At 27.0% G+C, this 20,390-nt stretch overlaps 1 protein-coding gene across 1 annotated transcript; it reads right to left on the bottom strand.

The window, feature by feature from the left end:
- Positions 1-8,606: 8,606 nt before the first annotated feature.
- On the bottom strand, positions 8,607-9,068 carry LOC129984936 (histone-lysine N-methyltransferase SETMAR-like). Its single transcript, XM_056094882.1, has one exon. The coding sequence runs from the start codon at positions 9,066-9,068 to the stop codon at positions 8,607-8,609; it is 462 nt and encodes a 153-aa protein (XP_055950857.1).
- Between the last annotated feature and the right edge of the window lie 11,322 nt (positions 9,069-20,390).

The following is a 20,390-nucleotide window of genomic DNA, read 5'->3' as shown; positions in this document are numbered from 1 at the left end:
AATAAAATGAGATTAATTTATTTATATCATAATTTCAAATACGTAATACTCAGAATCTATCAAAAAATTACTGAGGATTATTATTTTAAACACCAGGTATCTGATTCCGCAAAATAAAATAGTGGATGTAGTCATCGATTTAGAGCTTTTGAAGAAGAAATAATATTTTATGAAATATTATGAATATTTTGATTATTTTCAGTGATTATTCTAGTTTAGAATTAAAGTCAACATTTCAGAGAATTTTCTAACAAGTGTTTTTTTTTTTCTCAAATTTTTTGAAATATCTTTTCTTAAATATTTTTTTTTTCAAATTTCTTGAAACCATTATCTATTATTACATTTTACTATGAAGTCCCTAATGATTTACAAATTAAATTTTTGAAATAAACATTTTATTCAGAATCACTTTTTTTTTCAATTATTTTTGCATATACTTTATTTATTTTGCTTTTTGAACTGCCAATAGAGCATTAAACAATTTACTATGTGACTATAACCAAAAAAAATTATTACTATTTTCGGAATTATTTATTAAGTAAATTCTTTTATATTGTACTTAAAGTACAAATTTTGACATTTAAAATTTGACAAATGTTGTTTCAACTGTATGTAAGTAATTGAAGTTTCTCTTTGTATTCTATATTGTATTGTATTATTATCTTTATATTTTATTCATTCTATTCTATACGCGCATTCTTCCTTGTGAATTTTCTTGAACAAGTATTATTTGATTTATATTTGACATATTTGAATTTGAAAATGTATATAAGCAAGCACAGTATCCATAAATTATGGCCAGAGATTTGTGCGAATCAAAATTGTTCAAAATACTCTGCGGATTGCTGGACATATAGTTACAAAAGTTTGAATATCAGAAATCTTTTGAAAATAAGTATTTACTAAACTAGTGGCTTTAAAACTTTTAATTAGATTACTTAAAATTATCACAATTATAATAAATTTAATCTCTTAATAAATTTAAAATCAATTATTACATAACAACCACTTAAAAATCACTTGAAGATCATCACTATTAATAAATATTGTTCAATCATAACGCTACTGCATAATAACTCTATAGCATTGAGAGCATAAAACATCTTAGAGATACCATTCAATATTTTGTATTAATTTGGGATTTATATAATCTCATAGTTCGCTGACTAATTGAGCTACTTGTTGTATAATTTAGTTTAAATTATGCTGTACACATATGCACTGTCTATTAACAATTTATCAGTTGGAAATCACGTAGGAAATTTGACAACATGGTCAACAATATCCATTGAACTGTAAGACAAGTTAATTTTCAATTGACAAATGTACATTTATAAGCTGTACATTGAAATGTTGGACGTATACGGTTAGAGACTTTTATTATACCGGAAACCATCCAATGGAAAAAATAAAAAAAGGAAGGGAATGGATTCCTAGTCAACAAGAAACTTTGTTACCTCTAGGAAAAAAGCTTTTCAACAGTTTTTGGCGTTTTTTTCTCTCTTATAATGACAGGCATGTTGTTGGTTGTCGTCCAAATATTGTGTAGTAGTTCGATATATCATATATTTTTGTCCTTCTTGTCATGAAGAATACGTGATGACAATAGCGAAAAGAGGACAATACCTACAAGACATAATTTTATTGCTTTATACGTGTCCTGTGTAAAAACTCTTAAATTTTATCCACGTCGTTTCGGATCAATGTTAAAAGCCTTCAGGCATTGAAGCGAGGTTGTTGTTTTGATAACGCTGCTTTTATATTTCTTCCTAGCCTGTAAAAATGATTAGTATTACTTCATTTCATGTTGCTCTTGAATAAGAAAAAGCACCACCATTTGTTTGCGTTTCAAAACTTTAAATTTAAAAAGTAATTAAAATGGAATACGATATAAGCCCAATTAATAATTTCTAGTATGAATTCTATATTTTCTGTGTCATTTTCATAAAATGTACTTTCTCTTATTTCGGCTAAGATTTATACATTCCATATACAATTAGTACAGCACCAATATAGAACAATATAATATAGAAGCAATATAGAATAATATAGTGCAGCAATAATATAGAACAATATAGAATAGAGTCTGCAGAATATGCATACTACCCGGATATGCATACCTAGCACATCAACTGCATATTGTATGCTAGATGATGTGCCTGTGATATTGGTTACCTTTAATTCGGTTAAATAATTTAAATATTTTCGTCCATGATTCCACCTTACTGTCAGTTATTAAAAATTTGTTATTTATATTGTCTTCAAAGTGCACATAAACTTTTCGTATTGAGAGCTGTTCCATGACACTGTAGCGGCAATAAAAATGTAACTGTGAGAATAATCAGTCTTTTAAATTTCAAACAATGTAGCTTCAGTATCTTTTCGTGTTGTACACTATACCAATATTAAACAGTACAATCTTCTTTAGTATTCAAAAACTCCGCAGATTAAATATTTGATAAAACAATGAAAAAAGTTTGAATACAATCGATTGTTGAAAATGAGACAAAAATTAAAAATAATTGTTATAAATCAGGAAAAATTTTTGCAATTTTTAAATTTTGTATCATTAAAAAGACAATTTTTTAGCTTTTGAAATGGTCTTTTTTTTAAAGAACTATGGTAGAAAAAAAGGGAAGATTTAAATTATTTTTAATTAATTCAAATTATGATTAAATTTTTTAAAAAACATGCTCCGAAGTGTATCCCCATACTCCAAAGTGTATATATGCCAAATTTGGTAGCCGTAAGTCAATCAGTCCAGCACTCACACACACTGATCTTTATTATTAATGTTTTCATGTCCTTTAGCATTCTTTTAGGTTTCTTCTTTTGAGATTCTAATGTAATTTCAGAATACAAATACGATGAAATAATAAGACGGAATAAATGCCTTTGTCCTTTACAATTCATTTTTATAATACTATACTTAATGAATACCTTAAGAATTTCAAACAGCAGTCAAATTATTATTTTTGGCAATAAAAGTAACCACATGATATAGTTCCTAGAAGTAAATAAGAAATATATATTTGAAAAGGACTAAGAATCTCAATCTGTCCCACTAATTCATTCTTTTTTGGAAGCTTTGAGTCAATTTTATGCTTTCATTGGGGGTAATAACATATAGTCTTTATAGTCTCTTAGTTTTCTCATAAATAGGCAAATTTGCATAAAATGGAGATCAACCATTAGCATTATTTTATTTTCGCTTGAAGTATTGTCAGAATATTTTATACTTCAGTCATGCAGTAAAAAAAAAAAAAATTACTCAGTCTCGAGTGATTTAATTGAATGGTTATATTGATTCGTTCCATTTTGGTTATTTTCTTGGCGTTCATTACTTTGACGGAAGTAACATGCAGCCAATCTTCGGCTTGTGAAGAGTTTACGAATTGCATAACAAGGACATAAGAAGAGTTGCAGAAGTGATTTGATACGTAGAATTAATTTAATTTCACAGCTATCATAGCTCTTATATTTATGTGATAATGCAGAATATAAACCTTGTTTGTCTCGTGAAGAATCAAAGCCTTTCAAGGATCTCACAAGCTTAAAAGCCAGTTTACCTTCAGCTGATTCATTAGTTTTCAATATTTAGTGGAATATGTATTAAAAGAATATATACAATATTCTTATTTTATATAAATAAGATTGTAAATGTGACTTTACAAAGTCCTGTTTATCACAAATTTAAAACTTAGCATCTTATTCCTGGCTTTAAACATTCTATCGAATAATCTTCACTCAAACCTTTCTTGTGAATTAAACCTGATATACCTGAAAACAGCCTATTATATTAAGACATAAAACTCACATTTCATATGTTCTTCATAGTAATTTTCGAGTTTTGATTTAAAAAAGGTTTATTGCATTTCTATTTTTATAACTGTAAAACGTGAATGGAATTAAGTTTAATAGGAACCTGCTAGTTGCTAATAGTAATGTGAAAAATTATTTCTTAACTGCCTATGAACAACGTAATAAATTAATATTTTTTATTCACTTTGTAAAATAATTCATTTAAATTACTTTGCAGCGTCTGCTTCTATTCTTATACGTGTCTTTTCGAAAAAAATTTTAACAACCAAAAAATGTGGAATCTTTCACCCATTTTTATGTTTTTCTTCAAATTAAATTTAAAATATTAAAAAAGTTTTATTAAAGAAAGAAAATAAGTTTATATGAATATTCATATGATTCATTTCATGATCTAATATATATTAATTTTGTCTCATATTCATTTATATTTATTTCATTATCAAAAATATATTAATTACATTTCATAAGCATATATATTCATTTAATATCGCATTCATATATGTTCATTTCATGGTTTCATATATATATATATATATATATATATATATTAATTTAATTTCATATTCATATATATTCGTTTCATGGTCGAATATATATTTATTTAATTTTATATTCATATATGAGCCGTTTATATTGAAAATGGGGCAAGCCCCTTTTTTGTTATTGCGAGATATTGAAAAGTTTGCATTTCATTAAATTTAAAAGTATTGGTAAGTATTAATAGATGCATTTTTTTCTATTTTGTGGTACCAGATAATGTAAGTTTATAATCCAATATTGTTTACAGTGCTGACTAAAAAAATAAGTTTTATTATAACTAAATGGACTTGTCTCACTTACAAAATTAATGAATTATTGTAAATATTCATTTAATTGGGAAATATTTCAGTTGCATCTGCCTTTTTTTTAATAATAAAAACAAAATACTATTAAAAATTTATAATTATTTATTCATTTGATGAAAAGTGAAACAAAACCAAAAATATTCTTGTAGAAAATATAACATAACAAAAAACAATTCAGTTTTATTAAGAACTTCAATGAAATTATACATTTTCAGTTTATACGTAGGTATAATTAAATTGAATTTTATTCATAATTTAACATTTTAAATTGTTTATGATGAACAGGAGGTATATATGGTAATAAATCCATCGTGTCCTCGCATTTTTCAGATGTAATAGATCTTTTTTTATATACATAAAAGATAATTTTATAATTCTGAAATTACTTGGTCTTCCTCGTTGTGGTGGCATATCGATAATTTTAAATTCAGCATCTGAATTCATTCATTCAACATCTGAATTCATCATCATTCATTCAACATAACTGAAAACTAGCGTCTTTGAGCATTATCTAATTGGCTTTATTTTCATTAAAAAAGAGCTGAGGTAAAGAATGTGTTGAATTTTTATTTTTTACGAAGCAATATACATAAGAATATACACTTTTCGAATTAAAACATGCTAGCAAGATTAAAAACATAACTGAAAACTAAAGTCTTTGAGTATTATCTAGTCGGCTTAGTTTTCAATCAAAGAGAAAAATGCGTCTAACAGAAAATTAGCGAAAAGCAATCCTTTTATTTTCTGCTTTTTACCTTTCTGCAAAGTTAAATCATCCAAAAGTGGTAGATTTGGTCCCCTTAAACGAGCAGCAACTGCATAATATTTACACCGAATTACAAAGAACAACAGCAATTCTAAGGAAAATTTGCTGTTGAGCGACAAAAAATTCATTAGGACAAATTATGCAAGTTAATGAAATTTGGACTTAATTATGTGAATGCAATGCAAGATAAATACTCAAATCTAGTTTGGCAGCTTTAATGGTGAAGAAAAACATCTGCAGTAACTCTATTCGAATTCAGATTATTTCACCGTTTCCTGTTATTTGTTTGGAAACAAAATTAACTTCAGCTTGAATAATTAGTTCAAGAGACAGTTAGATCTCCCACAAATATTCTCGAGAGAGTCACGAGTTGTGAAACTAAAAGTAATAAACCTGGGGTATTGATATGTTATAAGTTTATATACTAGTTATACGAAGAATATCAAAAGTATTACATGGTACCGATACTGAAGGAACGGTAGAATGGACACACAGACGCATCTGATTTATTGCAATATCAGTTCCATTTCTCATAGCAATATATGGAATCTCTGTAAGAGGTCTGATTGCTTATACGCCATGGTGGATTCTATTTTATTAAGATACGCTTCATATAAATGAAAGAAAGTAATAACTGCTATAGTTTCTATGCGAAAATATATATATCAATGGTAAATTAACTGGAATATTTTCTGAATTATTTGGCAAGAATGCACGAAATGATAAAAGATCCAATAAATAATTCTGGGTTTTCATCAAAATTAAATACCGAAATGGGGTTCAAGTTTTAAGGTTTAATGATTTTTAATGTTTTATTTGAATCAAAGTTTGTCAGTGTGAGAAAATGATGTAGATTTTGTTTCCTTTTGCTTTGCAGTTTTAATTGTGCTCTTGTTGTAGTATATTTTTATATATTCATTAACTCATGAATAAAACGCTTTAACCATGCAAGGAATGACTTCCTGAGGATGTTAATTTGTGTTTCTATAATGTATTTTTTAAAGTCAATTTGAATGTTCCAAAAATTGTTTTACTTACATGTCGAATTCCATACATGTTTCATATACAAGTTTCAAAATATTAATTTCCATATCAAATATAAATGGTACACTTGAAAAATATATGGACCTGTATGCTTGGAAAATGAAAACAAAAAGAACTAACCTAATCATTTCTTTGCTTTCACGTCATCTTTCACATTATTTCTCACAGGTATTTACCATATTAGCAATATCATCTCCAGAATAGTAATTTGTACTTTGAAAATGCATTTTATAAAGAGAGAATTTGTTACTAGGGTTAAATACATAGTAATTGCCTGTCAAATTTATTATAGAAGCAGAAAAAATCTAAGGTGTTATGAGAATGGTATAAGTATTATCAAATATCTTTAAAACTTAAAAATACTTCGAAAAATGATATGTAAATTTCATTAACAGTAATATTCAAATAATTTGTAGTTTTTTCCCTCTTATAACATTATAAAATGGAATCCATTTAATGAACGCTTTATATATTATTTAGAGTGAAAAAGAAATTCATGTTGGCTGATATTTGCAGTTTTTTGTAAATTGAAATTGTAGTTTCTTAAGTGAAAACCTCTTCTTGTGATGTTGAAAAAAACAAAAAAACTTCCTACATTTCTTAATTCTTTCTTTATTTAATTTCAGATTAAAAATATATGTAAATTATATTTGTAATTGCAATAAATAAACCTAATTATTTTTTTAACATTTAATATTCTACAAATAACTATTTTCGTATGAAATAAATAGCGATATATATATTTAAAATTCTAAAAACGAAAAATCGCAGACTTTTTTTTCGCACCATGTCGCCAATGTAGTTCATTTGTTTAACTTTATTATCCAAGTGAATTTCACACGTCGAAAATATTTTTTTAAGAATGATCATCAATTGTAAATTAGATCTAATGTAAATACAATTCTAGCTCAATATCTATTTTACGATGAAAAAAAATCCTAATTTGTTATGATTCCATCTTCTAATTTAATTTTTCGAAAAAAATTCTATCTCACACACATAAAAATTGTAAAAACAATGCAAGATATAATTATGAAATTAAAAATAAAAATAAAAAATCGTAGGCATTTTTTTTAAATCTATGCCATTATTGTAGTATATTTGTTTCACTTCGTTATCCACATGAATTTCACATGTCAAAAATATTTTCTTAGTAATGATCATTAGATCCAGTATAAATAAATTTTAATTCACTACCTTTATCGATGTAAAGAAATCTTAATTTATTATGATTCATTTTTGTAATATTAAGTTTCCATAAAAATCTCATCTCACACAAAAATATCGTAAGGACAAAGCATCGAATAATTTTAAGGGTCATAAATTTAATTATCTCCAAACTGTCATTCAGTGCTGAAATGTTCTCAATATTTTCATAAGATGTCATATCAATTATGATTGAGGTTGTTTCAATAACAATAGTTTTGATAACATGTGATTCTAGATAATGAGTTTATGCAAACGATCATGGCTTAAATGCCTTATCTTGATTCAAAGGGAAGAATGTGTTACCTAATACAATGTGATATTTATTGGATAGGCAGTAAATGGATTACAATCGGCAATTATTGTGACTAGGTGAGTTTTGGAAACAGGTTTATTTTAAAAATATTATTCATAGTTTTCGTGGGAAGTGGAGCAACAACTTTAGATGGAGTAAAGCAGCTGCTTTATTGCTGGATTGAATAAATCGTGACCCAAATGATAATTCGCTTATTAGTTATGTGTTTAGCTTCATGACGCAACATCTATTTAGTTTTAAATAATTATTCGAACCTAGTGAAACGTTTAAGAGTTTTAATTCTATTTATCACTCTGGATATGTTAGAAATTTTTTTTCACGGATTATTAATTTTTTTTAAATGTATAGAGCGTGCTTATTCTTAAAGATAAGCTCTTATACCATGTATATTTCAGCATATATCATTACTTTTAAAATACACCAACATTTTTACAATATTTTTTTGAAAAAACATATAAATTATATATTAATTTCAAAAAAATCACCTGTTATCTAAGTAGTCGAATCTACTTTAAATAAGTACGAGGCATGCGCTATACATGCGAGGGTGGGATGGAAAGTTTCCGGCCTAAAAAGGAAAATAAATAAATTCTGTTTAATGATTGCTTTATTTTTCAACAGTGTCTTCTTCCAAGGACATATACTTGCTCCAGCGATGAGCAAATGCTTGTATCCCTTGCCTGTAAGAGCTTCCTTCTAAGGCTCCAAAGTAAGCAGTCGTATCTGAGATGACTTCGATATCAGAACAGAATTTCCTTCCTGCCAGAAATTTTTTCATGCTGGGGAAGAGTTTGTAGTCCGAGGGAACCATATCAGGAGAATAGGGTGCATGAGAAAGAATTTCAAACTTGAGTTCATGAAGTTTTGCCATCACAATGGCAGCCTTGTGTACGGAAGCATTGTCCTGTGAAATAGGACTTTTTTCTTGGTCCAAACCTGGTCTTTTCTCTTTGATTTTGAAATGGAATTTATCCAAAAGATTAGCATTATATTCAACATTGATAGCCCTACATTTCTCTAAATAATCGAATGATAGAATTCCCTTAACGTCCCCAAAAAATGTTACCATAACCTTTCAAGCAGATGGACCACTTTTTGCTTTTTTCGGTGCTGATTCGCCTTTCGTTGTCTAGTAATGTCTCATGTATAGTAAGGAAACGCTGCAAAAAATCAAATGGTTTTCAATTGTATAGCTCCGATATCGTCATATGCTGCAGTGTTTGATCCAAGGTCAGCAAACGCGGAACCCATCTTGCTGACAACTTTCTCGTACCCAAAATATCGATTGAAATATGATATGTTCTTTTTTTGGATATATCAACAGACTCAGCAATCTCTGTCGATTTCAATCGGCGATCCTTCATAATATTTTTGTTCACTTTTCTATAGATTTCATCTGCAGTGGTTTATTTAGGATTTCCGGAATACTCCGCATCCAGAGTGCTTTTTCCACCACATTTAAAGTCTGCAACCCATTTTTAATTATTATAAATGAAGGAGCAGATTTCCCCAGTGTAGTATCTCGCTAAGTTTCAATATCCGTTGGAAATAAGCCTTTTATAAAAAAAAATCTATTTTATCACAGCTTTCACTTCAGTTTTCTCTATATTCGGCTAAAAACAAAAGAAAGAAATTTTAAAACAGCTCACTATAAAAGCAATCAAACACAAATCTTTTAAAATACGCAAGAAGTATTAAACAAAAATGGCATTTTGAAGTGCTTTAGTCAAAGTTATTCTTGGATCACCACCTCTAGATCAGGCCGGAAACATTTCATTCAATTCTAGTATATTATCTATAGAGTATGCGCTATACATATTATATATACAGAGCATGCGCTGTGCATATTTTAAGACATGCATTCGAAAATTGTAGTGACTAGTGATTACAGATAATTTGCTTTCATATATTTGATGATAATTTGCTTTAGGGGTAACTTTTCTCAAGTTTAAAAGAAGTGCAGTTAAGAATATATCATATTCATTATTTCAATATTTAGCAGGATTATTATCAAGAATACTAATTTATTAAATTTTAAAAGAATAACATATCCCCAATAAAGAATTGCTAAAATCTACTGTAATAAAATATTTAATTTTTAAGAATTTTAGAAATAACTTCTTATAAATAAATTATGAAAACTCAGAATATTTTATTTGTCAAATGCAATTTTAATGGTAGGCACGCATACCAAAAATATTTAAAGTCCTTAAAGCAGCTTACAAACTTAAAACTGAACATTCAAAAAAAGTTAAATCTCGAAGTTTTAATATTTAGTTCTAAAGAAGATTTAAGAAAGCATAGAATTCTAAAACAAGAGAGATAAAAAACTCTATCCAACTGCTTACATTTGAAAGTTCCGAAAATTTTAAGGATTTAAAAAGCTGAGTATATATAATACTGGGAACCAGTGTCTAACAGTAATCTAAGTTTAATATATTCTGTCAACAATATCTATTAGAATAGTATTAAAAAACATACTTTCTTTCGAACAAAGAAATAATGTGTGAATATTTTTTATTGATATTGATCTTATTGACTTTATCCTTAAAAGGGAAATTAAACTAACTTTAAAATATTTTTTAAAAACGAATTTAAGAAGTAATATGAAAGAATATTTCCTTTTTTCCAAAGATTTGTAGATTAGGCAGTTTGTTCGGATCTATCATCTTAAATATTTTTTTTCTTATTTTATATGTATTTGAGTCTTTTGTTGTTGGTTTTTTTAATTATTCATTTACGAGATATTTTTTTTTCTGTGTACATTTGAAGACTAATTAAATAGATTCTTTTAATAACGCAATTTTGAGCCATTCTTTTTATTCTCTACAAGATTCTGAATGCTAGAATTTTGTCTCTCATATTGGGACCTTTTCTTTTATATTCATGTAATATAAAAAGGAAATGAACGAAATCATCTGCAGGTTGATTACAAGCTTCACAGATAAAGTACGCTTAGGAAATAAATATATTATTATTAAATGATATGACAGCTGTACCACATGGAAAAACATTCTGCAGAAACATCATTTGCGAAGCTCTAAAAGGAAATAATCTATAATCACATAAAACTAGAACATAAGTAAATCATTAATGCTCACAGATTGATTACATAATCCAAATAATATATAATCATCTTACCTGATTTACCTAAAATATGTAAAGTGAGAAAATAACGGAGGCATAATATGGTTTTCTGCAGCTGTTTATAATATTTTTTTAGATATCAGCTGCTCCGAATGTTTTTCTTTTTTAAATATCAGCTGTCGTTTCGTTTTTTTTTTTCTACTCACCCATACATACATGAGATGTCGAGGTGAATAAAAACAATTCTTTATGCCCGCAAATATATTATTCTTTTTCAGATTTCCTCAAATATGTGCTGTGATTCGGGTGTAATGTTTACTGAATAGAGCAGGAAAGAGGGCTGAAAATCACACATCATCAGCATGTCATTACCTGCTTCATGCCATAACCTGATTTCTCTCCGATCTGCAGATGTTTTCAGTCATCGCCATCTTTGGTCATATGAAATTTAGGTTTAAGAAATTCGATCATATTTGAGTCCAAAATAGCTCAGTTGTAGAAAATGGTTTAGAAGAACTTTATTTCTTGAACCACAGATGATGAAATATAATTTTAAATTACTTAACTAATCTAGATATACAATTTAAATTTTTGTAACATCCTTTGTGTATAATCTTTTAACTTAATCTTTTGAAACCATGACAAAAAGACAAATAAAAATTAAAGAAGACCGGAATTAAATGAGACTGTACTTATTTTTTCTTCCATAGTGGAAAATCGATGTCGAAAATTATATGAGTATATAAAATGTTTGAAAAGGAAGGTTTCTAATTGTTATCTAATCGACATCTGATTGTGTTCAAAATCAAATGAAGTTCATTCTAAAATAACTATAATCTTAATTCCAAGCGGAATGTTTGTATTATTAAATTTGGCATCAGTACTGCTTCAAATAATAAAACCTTTATCGTGGAAAAAATTATTTAAAAGTAATATTCTTGGTGATACAATAATAGTAACGATTATCTCATATTTTTTCTTCAGAAGGCGTGTTAGTAAATCAGATTTTGCATTAAAAAGTTTATTTCTTAAAAATATTAGATGGTTATCTAGAATATGTATGAAGTGAAAATATAAATTAGAATACATACGAATCATAAAATCTGTAAGTATTTCTAATAGCTGCCTTTTAAAATTTTAAAATAAATTATAAATTAATTATCATTCTAATAAATGATATGAATTTCTTTATTCAGTGAAAATAAATCAAAGTAATAATTTTTTAAGGTTAAACATATGAATGACTAAATAACGTAGCACAAATAAACATAAAATAAACAGTAACTAAGAATTTATATTTAACCTTATGAAATGTATTCAAAAGTTTTTGAATCGATTGTTTACGTACTAATTTTTTATAACTTTTATATGTTTACATACACTTTTCATGGTGATTAAATATTATTGATGCTATTTTTTTATTATAAAAACAACATTTTCCTATTTTAATTTTTTAAGGTATAATATTATAGAAGTAAAATTTTATAGAATGATATTATAAATGTTGCTAGAAATGTTATGAGAAAGATCTTCATTATCTTCAAAAATTAAATTTATATTTTTGGGTATGTATAATTAAAATGGCAAACAAGTTTCCAAAAACGTATATTAAAGTTATCAGGAATATTAAATTATCATGCTTTATGAAGCTGATGGTTGCTAATTGAATTGATTTGAATATCCATATTTCAACTTTTCTCCAAAATGTGTAACCTTTGAAGAATATCAATAATTTTACATCTATACGTAAAGCATCTAAAGATTTCAAAATTATATAATATCATTAATACTTTCTTATCTATGTAACTAGTGTACATAATGTGGGAACTATTTAAGGGGCATAGAATGAAACAAATGTGATCTTGAATAAACATTCAGTTGGAAACACAAGTTTCCATTGTCCAATTTCCGATTAAAAACCTGATTTTCATCCTAAATGTGACAAGAAACAGCAGATACGCTATTAAGGCAATTAAAAAATTTCAAAAATGTTGATACTCCAACTTTTTAATTCATTTAAAATGCTTTAATTACATTTTTTCTAACATTACACTGATACATTTTACTATTACGCATAATTCAATTATTTTTCATTGGGTATGTAATTTTTAATTATTTTCCTCCAATAATTTCTTGTTTAGTTGATAGTTTTAGTTACTAATTTGTAATTTTCAAGTTTAAATATTTTACAACGTTTATAAAATAATATTTTTAAAACTATCCCAATTTCATTTAAAATTTATTTTTGATAAATCTTGTTGTTTTGGAATACTTCTAAATTTTTGTAAAATTTTCCTAAATTTTCTTAAAATTTTTGTAATGTAAGAGTTTTGCTATGCTTACTTAGGTATAGCAACGGGTTAGCTTTATCTCTTCTAATACTAAAAGAGAATGAGTATGTTTGCACGCTTCATAGAACCGACTGTTTAACATAGAACTAAAAGATTTGATTTATGTATAAAGTATAAAAAGGGACACCGAAGTACGAATTTTGAAAATAAAATTATAAATTTAATAAATTAAAATTAATTTATATTTTTTTGCAACTTTAGCATTTATTTTGAAAACTGATAATGCACAAATGGGATTTTCAATTTTTTATTTATTTATTTTTTATTTTTTTTAATTCAAAAAGTTGAATTGAATCAATTGAGTTGTATATTTTTTCTGAAAGATAACAATTTTTATAAACATTATTTTTCTTTAACAAGCAGCAACACTTTTATTTCTTGCTGTAAAATTCAAACCCCTTTTATTGTTTAATCAAATATTTCCTCGCATGATTTTTTTTTTTTTGTATTGCTAAAAGAAAAAAAATTACTCTAATTGTATACGCTGTTGATAAAAGAAATAAAAAAGTGAAGATAAAGTATATGCAAATATATTATCCGGACAGTGATTTCAATGGGCCTAATGATGTCTCTTAATTTGACTCCGTTAGGAAGGTTACAGAAAGTAAGACGAAGGAAACAAAAGATCTTTATCACAATTTCGGGAAATTTGTTTACATGAAGAACCGTGAACGAGGAATTCATTGAATTAACTATAATTGAAAACTATCAGTATTCCTGACAGACCCATCATATTTCCTGCCAAACATGACTGTAAGTAAGAGCAAAAAAATCTTTCATTCTGAAATTCTGTGACTTCTGTACCTTATATCACTATTTTATAAAATAACTTCACCTATTTTAATTTTAATCTTCGTAAAACTAATTATTTTTTCCGAATTGTAAAAAATTAAAAAATAGGACTTAAAATAGCGTAATTATTTGATTCAATGGTTATACCTAGTAATTATGAATCCGGACAGACTTATAACTGAAATATGATAATAGTTTTACATTCGTGTACACCATACTAATAAGGATTCTTATAGAAATAGATGCAAAATTCACTTTAGAATGGTTTTTATTTAATTCTAAGACAAACGAAGGATTACATATTGCTCGTTTTGAAAATTATTTTTTGATTTCATATAATCTCTAATATATGAAACTCTAATGCACGTGACCAGAAATCACTTTTTATTGTGGAATGGCAACAGCCAAATGTAAACAAACGTCGCAAGACTTTCTAGTTTCCTTCTTTGAACGTCTTTACAACTATATTGAATACAATGCCCCCCTTTGGTATATAATGGAGGTTCAAAATATTACTAAAAATTATCTTGAGAATATTTACTGTGTCTAAACAGTCCATTCAATCAGAGGAATACGATATAACAGAAATTAAGAATTAGGCTTGGAATAGGAAGATTAATTATCCCAGAAATAGGCTTAACTGTCATCAGGTTGGTAATCGCAATGATTTGCTGTCAGAAATAAATGTTCATATCTTCCAAAACAGTTATCTTATGAAAATTTCCATTAATTTTAACAATATTTTTAAGTTCAATTTGATTCGCAATTGATTTGATACCATGCTTTTAAATGTTATGAGGAAATTGAAATTTACCCACCAGAAAATTTAGTTGTGTGGTTCAGCCAGGTACTATTTTTGTAGTAGAATTTTTTCTTTAGTTTTTATTTTGTTCTACACACATTTGCTTTTTTTTTAAATTTGTAGTAAACTGATTCGATTGAATTCATGTTCTTCAGTCGTATCAAGATGAATTTCTTAAATATATATGCATTCTATGTGAATCCTTTAACAGACTATAAAGTCAATAATCAGGACGAACAAGTTGGCCACTAAATGCGTCTAGAAATATATGATATCTTTCGATATTATACGAACATTGCGGATATAATTCGATACATGTAACATTGTACAATATATGCAGGCTGCTACGCGATACTATGTTACGAAAAATTAATCTAATATACTTATTGATAATTGTCATTAAATAAATTTTTCAGCTTAAAAGAGAGGAAATACAACACATTTGAAACTCATATAAATTAGCGTCGTTGCTGTGAGTCTAAATATCTGAGTACTGATAATTTATTTATATATAGAAACTGAAAATTCAAACATTTGTAATTGTGTTTATTTTTCTTTGATATAATGTTACATTGCAGTTTCTTTCTCACCATTGTCTGGTAAATCATAGGATTTGTCTTGCGTCACCAAACATGGCGTTTTGGCAAATTAGTTTTTGGGCTTTACGGGGAACTGTGTTCCGTTCGCCAACATGTCATTAGGGTTATCTCGCACCTTTAGTTTTGTTTAGATTATTACTCCCCGCCAAATCTTTGTCCCTACATGCCCTCGTAAGCCAATTTTTTCTTTGTTTCTGATTGCCGCCCCTTTTTTTCCCTTTCCCCATTACTCTGAGGTCTTTCTTTATGCAAGGCAAGGTGAGGAAATGAGGCCGTTGATGATAGGGTTAGTAGTTTTCTTTGATGATAAGAAATGTACTCGTATTTTATGAGGCCTCAACAGCGGCACTGGAAACTTCCAGGGAAGTTTCTAGAAACAGAGGAGGCGGTGAGCCATTTATAGAACCGAAAGAAGATTTCACATCAAAGTATGATTTTGTAGCGTAAGCAGCTTTTCGTAATGTTCTTCAAAATGCAAGATGGTTGTAATGATCAATCTTTTTTGAGCAAAAGGCTGATTAGTGTTTATATTTTTAATATTGATGGACATTATTCGAACTGTAAGATAATTTTAAAATATTCACTATCTTTCATAGTTTCTTCGGAGACGAACGTGGTATATGTTAATTCATTTTAAGACTAAAAGAAAATGATTATAGTTGAAAAAGGAAAAGTGAAACCGCTATTTTAAAATATTCTATATTTTCAACAAGCATTCTTTTTTGAGTGAGATATTAATTACTGTTTAAAGTTTTAATAATGCTGTATATTGACAGCCATAAAATAACTTTAAGGAGATGGTCAACTCCACTATGCGATATTGTGAATTATTCACTTAGGGTTATGAAATATTTTGCCAGTATATATTTAAATACAAATACATCGAATTTCTTTAAAACGTAATATATTACTTTTAAAAAAAATGTTTAATAATTTTTCAAAATTCCAAAATATTTCAAGTGACTTGAATTTTTTTTTTTCCTTATTATCCTGTGTAAAGTTATTTGGAACAAAACTGAGTATGATTTTGTATTCCAATCAAATGTTAATTTTTTAGAAATAATTTTTATGACTCATGCATTTATTTATTACAAATATTATTTTTGGAATGAAAGATTTATTAGTGTTGAAACTTTTAATAATGATGTATATTGACGACCTGTAAAATAACGTTAGGGGAAGGTGGATTATATTAGACACTATAGTGATTTATTCACTTAGAGTTGTGAAATGTTTTACGCATAGACATTAAAACATAAATATGTTTTAAAAAACTCTTTAAAACGTAATATATTATTTTTAGAAAATAAAATTATTTATAATTTTTGAAAATTTTAAAATATTCCAGAAGATATTTTAAAAAAAATTTCTATTTCTCTTTCCTTATTATCCTATATAAATTTATTTGGAAGGAAACTATGCATGATTTTGTAATTTCAATCATTTTTTAATTCTTTAGGAATAATTTTATGCTCATGCATTGTTTTTTTTTTAATTTTATGTTTTTCTGAAATAAAATTGGCATTAATTAAATTAATGATCAAACAGATCTTGCAAAATGTGCTTTCTTTGAAATCATTCCTTTTTTCAGTGAGAGATTGATTATTTTTTTTAATTTTTAATAATGGTAGATATTAATGGTTTATGAAAAAAACCTTTTAAAATTCACTATCAATACCAATGCCGATTAATGCAATAAGTTTTATTATTTCCCATTCGAAAACTGCAAACAAACAAAAGGGGAATTCTCATAATTAAAATGAAACTGTTTCATGAAAATATATTCAAATTATCAGATTTATTTGAAAAAAAAAATATTAAACATTTATAAATAAGACGAATAAAATTTAAAATCTTTAAATGATTTTTGTTTCTTTGTTTGTTTTTTGTAAACGTTTAATACCTACGTGTCATTTTCAGAAGATTAAATTTCATTATGAAGTTCAATATAGAGAAAAAAAAGCAAAATATATTTCACGAATAATTTTATTAAGGGAATATTAAAAATTTAGAGCAAATTAATTACATTAATTCCTGAAATCTGAACTCTTATTTAATAGTTTCTTCATTTGTGAAAAAGTCCTTCACACAAATGAAGGTAATCCTTAAAAAAATATAGTGAAGAAACTGAATAAAGTAGAAGAAAAAGGCTATTGGTGATAACATAATGTCTTTTGAGAATTTAATGTAAGTTAATTATATAAATTTCCTAATGTTTTATTTTTCTGAACTTTTATTTAATAGTTTCTCCATTTGAAAAAAAAAAGAATAAAATCCTAAAATATATAATGGAGAAAAAGGCTATTGGCGATAGCATTATGTCTTTTGAGAATTTAATGTAAGTAAATTATATAAATTTCATAATTTTTTTATTTTTCTGATCTTTTATTTAATAGCTTCTCCACTTGAAAAAAAAGAATAAAATCTTTAAAATATATAATGAAGAAACTGAATAAAGTAGAAGAAAAAGACTATATGTGATAACATAATGCCTATTGGGAATTTAATGAAGTTAATTATATAAATTTTCTGTTTTTTTTTAATTTTTTTTTATTTTTCTGAATTTTTATTTAATAGTTTTTCCACTTAAAAAAATCTTTTAAATATATAATGAAGAAACTTAATAAAGTAGAAGAAAAAGGCTATTGGCGATGACTTAATGTCCAATTAAAATTCACAAAAGATGAAAAAAAAAACATAATTTGTTTAGAAGCCGTTAGCTACCCCGGATCCTCCTCTGAATATCACTTCTTAAGAACATGGTGTTGTGTTTTTTGACACGCGAAAATTCTTTCATATGAAAATGTCCCTTATTTTGATAAATAAACTTAATCTTTCCAGTATATTGAGGTAACTGAGTTCGAATGATTTAAAATATCTAATTTATGAGAATGAAAAACATTTTTTTTCAAATTAAAAACATGATATCTAATGCAGGGCCTCCGGAACGCCAAAAACAACATTTTCAAATATCTATGCTCCAAATAATTTATTTATTCCAGCTCCAATTCGTTTCACAAACCTTAGAATTTCTTTGATATTTCTAACCATGCCCTTTCCTCAAGATAATTAAACTTTTTTTATTAAATTCTATGGAATGATTCTTCCGTACCAAACATATTCCGTCTTTTGATCTAGAATAGATATTTTTTAGTAAATACATTTCGTTTATACCCAATTCCGTGCCCCAATTTTTCGTTTACACTGATTCAAATATAAGCAATAATAATCATTCCAACTTTCTGTGTATTCTCAGATAAAAATTAAATATTAAATATCTTTCCTATTGTTAATCATTGATTTTTTTTAATCGAAGAAGTTTAAACTTAATAACAATTTTATTTTAATGGTAGTACAAAGAAAAATAATTGTGCCATTTTATATCTCTTAAATAACAGGGTCGAGTGACTTTTTAAAACAATTTGAATCAATAAAAAATAAGATTGCAACAATCAGAGAAATGCAGAACTGTAGAAAATTTTCAACAACTGCATACAATTCGATTCAATCCTTCTATATAGCGGTAGTCGAGATTCTAAATATGCCCTCGAGATGTATTCAACGAACAAACATATCTCGAACTGACATTTTGATAATCAATTTTTCTAACTTGCCATTTACGATTTGGTTAGAATCGAGAACATGCTTTTAGACTTGTCATTTCAATTTCATAATTAACTTTCGATCTCAGATAGGACTCTTTTGAGAAGAGAAATCTGATCAGGAAAATGGATGTGGATGTAATAGTGTTTATTTATTCCACAACATGTAGTTGGAATTTTAGAAGGTAGCTTATAATATAATTGTCACATTTCTGAGAAAGACATGTTTAATTACTGAAGGAATCTCATAATACAAGCGTCACATTTCTGAGAAAGACGTGTTTAATTTCTGAAAGAAGCTCGTAATACAAGTGTCAAATTTTTGGAAAGTTTCGTTTCATTTCTATTTCTGTATCATAGTTGCAATCACACAGTTATTATAATTTTTGTATTTTTCAAAGGTTTATCTGTTTAGTTCCTTTAATCACATTTGACTTCAAAAAATGAAATAAAATAACTGATATTTTTCTCCGTGATTTCCTCCAATTGCTGATGTTCTTAATATCACACATTGACTATTCCAACCCGCCCTGGGGCACATGGATAAAATTTGATCGCCACAACAGCATTGGTGGGAACTAAAATTGAGTCCTAAGGGACATCACCAGCCACAGGGAAGCACGTTCCGTCATTGGTGTGGAAGTAATCAATCCCACACCATTTCTGTACCCATCCGGGTGGTGAGAATCACTTACCACCCGGAAGCTTTTTATTCTCATTTCAAACAAATTCCAGTCTTCTGCGAATGAAACTGAATGCATTCAAAAGTTTCAGTTTTTTACTGGTTTAGAAGATGCCAATCCATTATACTTGCTACCTACAGTCAGCTTCAAATAATTAAATTCATAACTCGGTCAGTAGGTAAAGAGGAAAAATATTTTTAATAGGATATTAAAATATAAATATTTCCCAAAAGTTCACAATTAAGATTAGGTTACTGTAAAAAAAAGTATGATTAATATTATATTCGGCAATACAATTGCTGAACCCAAAAAACGTAAAAAGTATTTAGGGTTTTTTTAATACTTCCTTCAATAACAAAATATACACAAAGAAAGTATTCTAACAAAAAAGATCGATCTCTAAATTTTAACGAATTTTCTATTTTCAGACCTCAGTGAATCAAATTTACATTTAAACATTACATTGGTACTTACA

The sequence above is a fragment of the Argiope bruennichi genome, chromosome 9 (assembly GCF_947563725.1).
Source record: "Argiope bruennichi chromosome 9, qqArgBrue1.1, whole genome shotgun sequence".
In the NCBI taxonomy this organism is placed as follows: domain Eukaryota; kingdom Metazoa; phylum Arthropoda; class Arachnida; order Araneae; family Araneidae; genus Argiope; species Argiope bruennichi.
Note: the sequence above shows the minus strand (reverse complement) of the source record. Positions and strands in the feature narration are given on the sequence as shown.